The sequence below is a fragment of the Melanerpes formicivorus genome, unplaced genomic scaffold (assembly GCF_026170545.1).
Source record: "Melanerpes formicivorus ecotype bairdi unplaced genomic scaffold, bMelFor1.0.p_v2 SCAF_26, whole genome shotgun sequence".
Classification (NCBI taxonomy): Eukaryota; Metazoa; Chordata; class Aves; order Piciformes; family Picidae; genus Melanerpes; species Melanerpes formicivorus.
The window spans coordinates 7,818,231-7,830,622 of record NW_027142378.1 but is presented as its reverse complement, the minus strand read 5'-3'; the positions used below and the strand labels follow the sequence as shown (position 1 = coordinate 7,830,622).

Below are 12,392 nucleotides of genomic sequence, written 5' to 3'. Positions count from 1 at the left end.
CGGTCTCTACGCTGAGCCACAGCTATGTGACTGCCAGCAGCCACGTCGCTGCCCGGCGGAGGAGCGCGATCCCGGTCGCTGGGGCGGGATCCCTGAAGAGGGAACCCGAGAGGCAGCCACAGCCGACTCAGCCCCAAACCCACTCCCACTGCTCGCCCGAGCCGAAGGGAACAAAACCCCACACCTCCCGCAGCAGTCACCGGCCGCCGAGCGCCGGCGCCGGCTCCTGCGGCGCTACGGAGCGCGCATGCGCACTGCGCAGGGCTGCGCGACACCGGGAGGGAAGAAAGGAGGGAAGAGTGCGACCGCTTCCGGGTTGGGTGGCAGCTCCGGCTGTGGCACTGGAGGTGGTACCGGCACCATGTCGTGTTCCCTGGTTCCCTTCGGCCACTTTCAGGACCTGGAGGCGGCTCGCGACTTCCTGTGCCCGAACCGTCGCCAGGGCAAGGCCGCGGCTGGCAAGGAGGGCGGTGAGTCCTCCCCGCGCTGTGGGCTGAACTGGGGGCCCGCTTCGGCCCGGCCTGGGGAAGCGGCAGTGCTGACGAGGCTGTGCCCCGCGGTCCCCTTGGGGCTCCCTCTTGGGAGGGAGCCAGCGAGGGCGCTGTGCGCCCCTTCCCGGTGGCCACAAGCCGGGGCTGCATGACGGTGAGGCCGAGGCAGCCGGCTGCGCGCTGGGCTCCCTCGTCCGCGCTTTCCCAGCTGTCCCTGTCCGCTCAAGGGTCTGCCAGGGGCGTGTGGAGAGTCAGCCGCCGAGAGCTGAGCGCTCGACTTCCTTGCAGCGACAGAGGCTTGTAAAGCGTGGCTGTCCTGCTGCGGGTGCCACATACTCCCAGAGAAGCTCAAACTTTCGGGTGTCCGGAAGTTGCTGGTGTTGGGCTGTTCTCAGCCGTCGGTCCTTATTCTGTAGCGTGTCGGCGAAGCCCTTTGGCCACAGACTGTGTGTAGCACAAACGCAGAGACCGCAGTTTGGATTTCCCAGCTAAGTGAAGTGCAGTTGTCTGAAGATGTTCTAGGGAAGTTACCAAACGTGCGTGCAGGCTCGTCTAATGATGTAAAACGCGCAGAAAGCAGACTGAACATTTAGTTTGGCGGCTTAAAAGGCATCTTGCAGCAACTGCAGTCTGAAGTTGTGCTCTAGATTTTGATTGCATGAGGCTGTGCATGCTGAAAGCTGAGCTGCCTGGCGTAGAAGCAGTGTTCTCAACAGAGGAGTAGAGGGAAATGAAACTGAACTGTATGTTGTTAGTGCTGTCTGGTGGAACTTTATTTGCCTTATGTTTTGGGTTTTCTGGCAACAGCATGGAAAGAAAGTGCTTAAAGAGGTTAATGTGGGTGCTGGTGGAGTCCTTTCAGCTGTGAACATCTATGAGAGGAAGCATCAGAATGCCTATTTTAAATGCTTAGAAGGTCTGTGAGGCAATTAAGAGTGGCAGGTAGTAGGACAGTTTGTGTTGGAAGAGACCTTGAAAGTCTGTCTGAGTCTAACCCCCTGCCATGGTTAGGGACATCTTTCTCTAGACTGGGTTGCTTGAAGTCCCATCTACCCTGACCTTGATGCTTGCAGTAATGGGACATATATAACTTCTCTGGGCAACTTGTTCTAGTGTCTCACCACCTTAATTGTAAACAATTTCTTGGTTACATTCAATTTAAATATACCCCCTTTCTGTTTATAACTGTTGGTCCTTGTCCTGTCAGTACAGGTCCTGGTAAAAAGATGCTGCAGCAATCACAAAAAAGTTTCACAAGCACACTGTGTGTTCAGCTAGTTTGCTTTGCCACTCAAACTTCTGTATGCACGTTGTCCTCTTTTATTACTGCTTGCTTTTTATATTCAAATTGAATTTATTGTTGAACTACACTTAAAGTAATTCTGGAAGAACTTTACAGTCAGCCCTCCTTGCCCAAAACTTCTGGTAGGAAACAGTTATGTACTTAGTGTTTGACTCTGATAATGCTCTGAAAAATGCACACAGTTTCCATATGGATTTTGTTTTAGTATCATCTGTATCTAAAGGAAGGGTTTTGGAACTGGCAGGGCCCTGTTAGTGCCTCCTGAATACTGAAAATGAAAGCCAAGACTGTAATGCCTTTGTGTGTTTCTGAAATGTTTTCTGTGAGTGTATTTGCTCCACTAAAATCTAGGATGACTATTGTAAAAGCTTTTAAAAGATGCATCTTAGATAAATATGTTTGCTTCTAAAAATGCCAGAAGTCCACATTCCTAAAGCACTGGGACTTAAAACTTGAAGTTTGGTGTCCTTGGTATGACTATAAAAGCTGCCTCTTCTCACCTAGTTGTATTTGATATAGTAGCATCTTTCATTTATTCCTAGTAATTTCACCTAGGTTGTCAGTTTCAAGTTTAATTCAAAAAAGGGTTATCAAAATGCTGCATCTATTAAAAATGTACATGTCAGTAACTGACTTGAGGAAAAAAATCTGCATTTTCAGTCTGAGGGAACTTTACCATCAGTTTTCCTTCCTTTGTGCAGGTAAACATTTAAACACGTTTCACAGTAGAAGGAGCTGATGGAAAGCATCCTGACAACTAAAACTTCATCTTTTTCTGTAGCTCAACAGTTTGTGCAAAGGATATCCTTGTCTGGTAAACTGGGGAGGAAGAGAAAAGCCTCCTCCTTTGAACCTTGTGTAAGGTCGGTTCTGCAGACGTCTGCTACCTCAGCAAACCTCAGCAGAACTCATTCCATTCTTGCTTGTGTTATGCAATCATATGCTAAGATTGCTAAAAATGTAATGCTGAAATGACTTAAGAACTACTCATATACTGTTTGAGAGAACCATTCATCTGCCATGAAGCAAAATATAACGACTTTTGACTTGTATGTATTAAAATAAATGATGTTGGGGTGGATCTTACCTCTCATGACTTAAATAACAATGGTATTATGGAGTAAGCTGGTAAAAGGTGCTTGATATGGAGTTCCCACACATTTACTGTTTAGGAAAAAAGGGTTTGAAATGCTTTTCCAAATTACAATGAACAGGACTAATAAAGCAGGAGAAAGTGGGGAAAGTAAACTGTAATAATGAGGCACAAATCCTCTGTGGAGCCTGAGCCTAGTGGTGTTTAAGTGGCTTTGAAAACTGCTGTTGCAACTGCGCCTATACTGGGAATAGAAAGTATTTACATGGCATTTAATTTGACAGCTTGTGTTGAAGTTTTGGGATGTGTGTTGACTAGATCAGCAAACAGCTGTAACAGCTAACTGCATTATACAGCTGTCTATAATAAGGCACACATGAATGAGTGAATACTGGGCCCCTCAGTTTAAGAAGGACATCGAAACACTTGAACGTGTCCAGAGAAGGGCAACAAGGCTGGGGAGAGGCCTTGAACACAAGCCCTCTGGGGAGAGGCTGAGGGAGCTGGGATTGTTTAGCCTGGAGAAGAGGAGGCTCAGGGGTGACCTCATTGCCCTCTACAACTACCTGAAAGGTGGTTGTAGCCAGGAAGGGGTTGGCCTCTTCTCCCAGGCAACTGGCACCAGAACAAGGGGACACAGTCTCAAGCTGCGCCAGGGGAGGTTTAGACTCGAGGTGAGGAGGAAGTTCTTCACCGAGCGAGTCATTCGTCATTGGAACGGGTTGCTCAGGGAGGTGGTTGAGTCATCCACCCTGGAGGCGTTCAAGAGGAGATTGGACATGGCACTTGGTGCCATGGTCTAGTCATGGGGTCTGTGTTGATAGGTTGGACTCGATGATCCTCGAGGTCCTTTCCAACCTAAGCGATACTGTGATACTGTAATACATCCATCTTATTTGAAGGATGTGATAAAGCTTCACAGGCAGACCAGAATATTAGCTTTAAGAAACTAATATGTATTTAACAGAGAAGAGCAGTAAACTGGGCAATAAAGCCACAAAGTGTGAGCAATTTACCTACAGTTTATCTGAAGTGATGTGTTTGTCTGTTCTCCTAGTGGACTCCACACTTGAAATGTGTGTTTTAAAACATTTGGTAGGCTTAATGACAGCAATTCAGTGACACAGCCGAGTAGGACTGTTGTAGCTGAACTTTGTGGGGGTTAAAATGAAGTAAAAATATTGGTACTTGTCTGCATGTATTTTTAGTTCTAAATTATGTTTATCTTCCATTACCTAAATGGAGTTAATTAGAAGAAAAACCCCAAACCAAAGCTGTCCTTGGGAGTTCCTAAGCGATGATACCGGCATCTGTGATAGTGACCTGGTCAGTTCAGCACAGCACACAGTTTTGGCATGCTGCTGCTTATTTGGGGATTAAAGAAACCCCAGTTCTGTGATTCGGGGAAGTTGGATAGAGCTGTGAGGTGTTACTTTACTGCTTCTTTATACAGGAGAAGTGGTATCTTAAGCCTGGTGGAGAAACTCTTCTGAAAAATCCATCTCTGCTGACAGCTTTCTTAAAAGTGCTCTTTGGCCCAGAACATCTTTGGAGTTGTGCTGGCATGCTATGCTGTGTCTGGATCAGCTGATTTAATTCAGAAATACAGAAGGCCAGGCTTTTTATTTCAGAGTTACAAACAAGGTTACAAAGGGGAAAACAACATTGCAAAATCAAATTGCAGATTGCATTTAGCAGCAGGGTTGTTCTCAACTGTTTCTGTATCCCTCTTATTGAGTTTAGTATTTTACTATTGAAGAATCTTCTGACAAGCTCTTTTGTATTGGCTCTTTAATCAGATTTATCCTCTCCAGATTGCATTATAGACATTTAAGATTCCTTTCTTTCAGATTTCACATGAAATACCATAAAAATACCTGCTCTACCTGCATTGTGGCACATTTGTAATTGTTCTGAGAGGGGAGAAAATTAAATGAGGTGCTCCTAACACACCTCAGAAGGCTGTCAGAGTGCTTTGCCCAAATTGTCTTTGCACCTGAGCTTTTTGCTGCTTTTGCCCCTCTTCTGTTGCATAGACTTCCTCCTAACTTAACCTGCCACTTGCTCCTGAAAGAGAGCTGAAACTCTGTTTCATTTGTTTCCTGTGCTTTGTGATTCTCTCATCACAAAGCTTCCCCCTGCTGTTGTACCTCAAACTTTGGGTTTGAAGTTGTTACAACTGTGAACCGTGGAGATTTGCAGCATTACTTTTAAGAATCTATGTTGTAGCTGGCTTATTTTTAGTCACTTTTTACTCTGTTTAAAGCTGTTGTGACCATCTAAAGGAAGAGAAATTGCTCAAGTGATTATTTTTTTTTTCAGATTACTGAGCTAACTTAATTTAAATGTAATATTCTTTTCCGCCCACTTATGAATGTCTGAAGTGATAAGAGAAAGCAAACGTAATACTAGTCTCCAAAGGGACTTCTTAGTAATGCTGGCAAAACACCCTAATACATTTGCCTGTCCTCATATTGGAGGAGCTTTGGGACTAAATGGGCTAAAAGTGGTTTGTGATTACTGAATAGCAAGAAGCTCCTAAACTATATTTACAATTCCTTGGCCTGAAGAGATAAGAAATTACTTCTCTCTCTTCACTATTTATGCAGTCTAGTTGTGTCAGAATTGCAGCATATATAGGAGAGAAAAAAACCAACTTTTGCACTTATGCAATAACTTCTTGCATTATTACATATTAATGTTATAGATTCTTAAAGCAGAGATGGAAAGCAAGCTGTAAGATCATAAACCAGACAAACTGCACACATGTGTTTAAGTGTTGTGATTTAATCCTGGTAGGCAGCTAACACCACACAGCTGTTTGCTTACTTCCCCCACAGCAGGAGAGGGAAGAGAATCGAAAGGGTAAAAGTGAGGGTACTTGTGGGTTGAGACAAACACAGTTTTAATAGATAAAGCAAAGGACCTGCACACAAGCAAAATGGAACAAGGAATTCCTTCACCTCTTTCCACTGGCAGGCAGGTGTTCAGCCATCTCTGGAAAAGCAGGGCTTCATCACATGTAACAGCTACTAGGAAACAAATGCTCTAACCGTGAATGTCACCGCACTCCCTTTCTCCTCTCTCCTAGACTTTATTGTGTGGAAGAGAAGAAAGAATCTGTGCAGGGGACTGAGAAATGCATATGATTAGTGCATGCAGGGGCATTCTATGTGATGGGGAGGATGGATATGAAGGAGCAAGCTTGTGCACCCTTGTAAGCTGGAGGAGATGCTCATTTTGCAGAGCAGGTCACAGGTTCTGAAAGATCTCTGCAGCTGCTTTAGTGGGATGGTGCCTCCCCATTACCTCATTTTTCCAACCATGTGAGAAGGAGGTTCTTCACCATGAGAGTGGTGAAACCCTGGAATGGGTTGTCCAGGGAGGTGGTTGAGGCCCCGTCCCTGGAGGTGTTTAAGCCCAGGCTGGCTGAGGCTCTGTCCAGCCTGATCTAGTGTGGGGTGTCCCTGCCCATGGCAGGGGGGTTGGAACTAGCTGATCCTTGTGGTCCTTTCCAACCCTGAATGATATTATGATTGATCTGGCTTCATCCGTGGAAGATGACAACCACTGTGAAAATGTGCCTCTCTACAAAGACACAGCAAGAAGCCTCACAGTTTTGAGTGTTCAGTCTCAGAATTGATGTGGCTGGGGTTTCTTAGAAAGGTTGGTCTGCTCTGTGTTGTAGGGATGGCATTGGAGACCCTGGAATGGGTTGTCCAGGGAGGTGGTCGAGGCCTCGTCCCTGGGGGTGTTTAAGAGCAGGCTGGATGAGGCTCTGGCCAGCCTGATCTAGTGTAGGGTGTCCCTGCCCATGGCAGGGGGGTTGGAACTAGATGATCCTTGTGGTCCCTTCCAACCCTGAATGAAACTATGAAACTGTAATGTTTCTCTCTGGACTGTGTCACACTGACAGATTTCTTTTCTCCAAGAATTTTGTGGGGAGGAGGTTTTGTTGCCTTTTGAGATAATAAAATGCAAACAGAAGTAGAATTTTGTTGGTTATCCTAAACCAAACATTCAAGTGAGTTACTATTTTCTTCTTGTGGTTCAACAGGATTTGCTGTAACTCTCCCTCATACATTTGTACACTGGAAAATTCTCATCCTCAAAGACAAAGATGAGACTGAGCCTTGGAAGCTTGTGGCTTATATAATTATGTCTAAAATAACTCTGTGGTCAGATCTGTATTGATGATGATGCAGTAAAAAGGGCTGACTTGCCCACTCTATAGATCATAGAATCAACCAGGTTGGAAAAGACCTCAGAGATGGTACAGACCCTTCAGTTTTAACAAAGGTTGCTCCTGGAGTGTTCAACAGCATCCATGAAAAGTTTCTCTCTCAAGATAAAGTACTTCCAGTGTTTTGTCTTCATTACCCACACAAAAGCTTACAAATCAGCCTAAACAAACAAAATACAGATTTCTGGTTTGCCATATTGGGTTCTGCCTTTGCTTGGTGGTAGAGGAGCCAGCCTTTTCAAACCAAATAAAACTGGAGTGTTCTTGATACTAACCTCCTTCTCTGTACTTTTTGACCATCCAAAATGGCAAAACCATGCTTGCTTAAAACTTGAGTCAGAAGTTGTTAGCATCTGTTTTCCAGTTTGTACCTAGATTGCATTTTCTGTTACTGCTTTTCCATAGTGTCCAAAGTGGAAGTAAATACAGAAAAATAAGAGAGCCATTTCTGCCACTTCATGATTCTTTCTGTAGTACTTGTTTAGTCTCTGCCATAAGTGAAGTTGCAGTGCATTTGCAGGGAAAGGAAAGCAACCACCAATAATTCCTTTTAATTGTGTTCTGTGTTGCCTGTGCTGTGTTTGTCTGACAAATCTTTTTTTTTCACTTACAGCAAGCAAATCAACAAGCTGGGAAAATGATGGCTGGGGAGCCTGGGATGAAGCAGAATCACAAGAACCTGTAAGCTCATATATATGAGTTTTCATTGCCAACTAAGTGCTGTGAATAAATTTGTATATTCTCAAGTAGATTCAAATTGATTGCAACTGAAGAAATCACAGATTAGAAGATCATCATGCTGAAGTTGTTTTATCTGTGCCTAATTGATTTGAGGTAGTAGAGGATGGAGTTGTATTTTGGAAAGCTAGGAGGAGGTAGGATTGAATTTGTGGCTGTGGAAATGGAGGCTGTGGACAAGGGAAAGTTTTTGTATTGCTGTATTGAAGATAAGAGGATGGAACTAAGATAGAAGGGTCATCACCTCTGGAAGACCTGTAACACTCTCCTCAACACCTATTATCTTGTTTGTTCTCCAAGCAAATATTTGGCTTGTTGCTCTGAGGAATAAAGATGCAATCTCTTTGCTTTTATGTGCAACAATGGTATTCAAGTCTTTACTTAAAACTTGGCACTTACTAGTTTTGAAGTTATTTCTTTGTGAAGTTCCTTGTTGTGGAAAGGCACAGGGTACCTGGTGCATGTTGCAACTGCTAGAGCATGTTGTTGCATGGCTGTAGTGGGAATGCCATCTTTGTTTCTTTCTCTGGGTATGCATATATTTAATGTTGGTCAGTTAATGAGCTTGGGTGAATTCTTCATTTTGAGTATGGATTATAGTGAGAAGAACTAGAGAGATTCTTTCCAATCTAATAATTCACAATAAAACTTCAAGTCTCAATTCTTCTAGTGTCACTTTGACAGATTGCAAGGAGTAGAGTTAGTGAGGAGTACTTCTTTGTTTTTTCTGGTTTGTAAACACACAGAACTAATGCAAAGTTGATGCATTTCTGATGGCTTTTCATGCCACTTGGAGCTCTCCTGACTCGATAAGTAATAGCCCATCCAGTACTGGGATCAAGTGCGAGCCAAATTGTGGTCATAAATCTTACAAGTTCTGCTATGTTTAAACATGGTTCTGTACATTAACTAAAGCTTTACCTGTAGGAAGAAGAGGAGTCTAATTCCAAGAATCAGAGAAATTACTGGCTTCAGGACTGTGTATTGTCCTTATCACCCACAAATGACCTGATGGTGATAGCTAATGAGCAGAAAGCGGTCTTTTTAGTGCGTAAGTATGCGTTGTGCTAAGTGTATATGCTAGTACTCTTCACAGTAAGCAGGATCAAATTTGTTCCCCTTCTACTTGCTTACCTCCCAATTCATACCTTAAAGAATTTTCTGGTGTTTTATCATAGAATCAATAAGGTTGGAAAAGACCTCAGAGATCATCAAGTCCAACCTATCACCCAGTACCTCATGACTAACTAAACCATGGCTTCAAGTGCCACATCCAGTCCCTTTTTGAACACCTCCAAGGATGGTGACTCCACCACCTCCCTGGGCAGCCCATTCCAATGGCCAATTACTCTTTCTGGGAAGAACTTTCTCCTCACCTCCAACCTAAACCATTCTAGGAATCTATGAACTGTACCACACAGTGGCAGACGTGTCCCTATGGCTTAGGTTTTGGGTGTCAGACAAATGGCATGGTGCACTAACTTTAGAAAACAAATCAGTTTTAATGCAGGATTCCCATGTCCTTCTTAGGAGGTGAAATTGTCATTTGTAAGCTGCTCAGAAGTTTGCCCTTGCATTGTATTTCTCTTCTAAGGACCCCTGTTTCAGGAATTGAACTTTTAAACATTTGATGAAGTAGTTACTACTGTATAGATCTTTCTGAGTGAAACTGGGCATTTCAGCATTGCATGGTGTGTTGTTCCATGTGCATTTCAAAGAAAGCATAAGAATTTTTTAGGAAGCTCAGTAAAAATGTCATCTTTTTATGGCCTTCAAGGTTCATAACTGCTGCTTAATCCAAGCATGGTGCGGGTGTATTGTACAGAAGACAAAGATTAGGAGGAGGACTGCAATTGTGAGATGCAAAACCATTGTAATTTTATAGATGGTGTCTTTATTCTTAATGGCAGCCAAATGGAAGCAGAGTGACAAGGGAAAAGAGGAAATGCAATATGCTGTTGGCTGGAGTGGCTCTCTGAATGTTGAAGAAGGGTAGGTGTTGAAATGCAGCTGTGACTGAAATGCCGTTTTCATGCTTAATTGTTAGTAGCATCACACTTTTAATTTGTACTTCTTTTTTCCTTAATCCCTGTGCAGTCATGGTCTTACGTGTTTTACTGGTAAAAAACAGACATGGAGTAATTTGTGTGATCACAAACACTGTCTGCAAAGGTCACTTTTCATGTGTAGTGTGATATCTCAGGGCATGTCCATCCAAACAGAGGCACTCTTCAGTGCAAAGTTTGCTTGTAATGTAGACATCTTAAGAGATTTGGGTTGTCATGCTTTTTACAAGTTCCTATTCTGAAAGGGAAGGGGAAAAAAAATTAAGTACCCTTTTTTAAAAGCCTACTTTTATAGTAGAACTGAAATTTTGTTTGGGGATGTTGCAACTGAAACCATATGAAGTTACTTTAGAGACCACTTCATTTACAAAATCTCAAGCAAAGAAGCCATCTCTCTGACCAAGAAATGGTTTGGGGTGCCACATCACTTAGGGACTTGGAAGATTTTCTTATGGTCATACATTTGGTATTTATTCAATATTTCTGTTCTCTCTCTCTCTGCAAATAACCAGACAGATGCTTGCTCCAATCACCCATATGCATTTAGTTATTAAGTTTGCAGCCTTGAGTTGCTTATCTGCCTTTGAACACGTTCCCTTTTGGCTTCAACCTTCTGTCGAGCTGCAGGAGGTGCTGACTTAATCAGCTTCTCTCCAATCTGTACAAATCACAGGCCTTGTTTCATAAAACTGGTACTGCCACACATTCAAACTGTTTTGTGTGCATCTCTTCATGGTGTTTTTTTTTCCTCCTTATTGCCACTGAAATTGCCCTGTCATTTATTTTAGAAAGGGTTCTATTTCTGTGGAAGTTAAAATATGGCAGTGAGCAGCCGACTGTCAGGAAACTTGTCTTTGCTATTGGAAGATGAGATTTCACTGAAACACAAAACACTGCTTGGGAGTTGAATTGCAACTCATGTCAGACTTGCATTTAGAGAAAAGCTTTTTTTCCTGTAATTGTCTAGCCTGATTTATCTAATCACTCCTTGGGGAATGGAGGGGACCTGAAATGCAAACAATCACCAGTACTGCAGGCATGTTTAAGTGCTGTTTGGGATGTCCTCTTGAATTTACATGTGCTTTCATAAAACCTTTGTACTGCTTCTGTTTCCCCAGACAGTGTAAATCATTCTCTCATGGTAACAGTTAAATAACTTTTGATTTGAAATATTGAGGCCTGCTTACCTGTTTGCCTTCTGCATGCTTTGCCTGCCATGCATTGAGCATGTTCTGTTATTGCATTGACTGGGAAGACCACATAAGCCCTTTAAATGCTGTTGAATTATAAAGCAGTGAATTGCAATGTATGTAAAGTCTACCTAATTGCATAATGTACTTCAAAAATCAATTTTGATAAGTATGGTTCAGTAGTTGGTTGGGGGTTTTTGTTTTGTTTTGAAGAGTGGTTGGTTTTGGTGTGTCATGATGGAGCAGAATAAAAAACACCTTTAGGCACGTGAGGTTTAACCTGAAGAGTACTGGCAGAATAAAAAGCCTGTGAATGATGAAAGACAGCACTAGCAAGGTGTAGTAAGCACTCATGCATTCTGTTTAGGCACTCTTGAACCAGTAAATGAAAATGTCTTTAAAATGAAAGAGTTTGAGGTGTTTTGATCTATGGTATCAATTTGATATATGGTGTGCTGCTGTAATATATTCTTAAAATATTGAAATGCTGACTTGTCAAGATGTATTCAGCCAAAGTTCACAGCTCCAGAAAAGTACACTTACTTGTTTCATCTTTCTGTTTCTAGTGAACGTGTGAGTAGTGTATTGTGTATCCCACTGGCAAGTCAGAAGAGGTAAGGATTGATGTTCTTATGTACATGCATCATCAGTCTCCTTACATTACACTTTTTATAGAATCACAGAATGCCAGGTTGGAAGGGACCCCAAGGCTCATCTGGTCCAACCTTTCTAGGTGATACACTGAGGGTGGTGAGAATAGAATAGAATTAACCAGGTTGGAAGAGACCTTTGAGATCGAGTCCAACCTATCATCCAACACTATCTAATCAACTAAACCATGGCACCAAGCACCCCATCCAGTCTCTTCCTAAACACCTCCAGTGATGGTGACCCCATCACCTCACTGGGCAGCCCATTCCAATGGCCAATCACTCTTTCTATGAAGAACTACTTCCTAACATCTAGCCTAAACTTCCCCTGGCACAGCTTGAGACTGTGTCCTCTTATTCTGATGCTGGTTGCCTGGGAGAAGAGACCAACCCCCACCTGGCTACACCCTCCCTTCAGGTACAGTGATAGTGTAGTTTAAATGATATGGCCCTGTCAAGCTGAGTCTTAAAACTGACCAACATAGGGGAATCTTCTACTTCTCTTGGGAGATTATGCCAATGTCTAACTGTTCCCACAGGGAAAAAGTTTTCTCCTGGATTCTAATCAGAATCTCCCCAGGAGTAACTTGTACCTATTGCCCCTTGTCTTTTCTTTGG

The 12,392-nt window shown here is 43.1% G+C and overlaps 1 protein-coding gene across 2 annotated transcripts in view; it reads left to right on the top strand.

The window, feature by feature from the left end:
- Positions 1-297: 297 nt before the first annotated feature.
- RAB3GAP2 (RAB3 GTPase activating non-catalytic protein subunit 2) overlaps positions 298-12,392 on the top strand; it is a 50,481-nt gene continuing 38,386 nt past the window's right edge. For both annotated transcript variants that reach the window (XM_068153510.1, XM_068153509.1), the window contains exons 1-5: positions 298-470; positions 7,744-7,811; positions 8,796-8,919; positions 9,779-9,860; positions 11,691-11,738. In XM_068153510.1, coding sequence (XP_068009611.1) covers positions 362-470; positions 7,744-7,811; positions 8,796-8,919; positions 9,779-9,860; positions 11,691-11,738 — 431 coding nt within the window. In that variant the 5' untranslated portion in view covers positions 298-361. The remainder of the gene's footprint in view (positions 471-7,743; positions 7,812-8,795; positions 8,920-9,778; positions 9,861-11,690; positions 11,739-12,392) is intronic.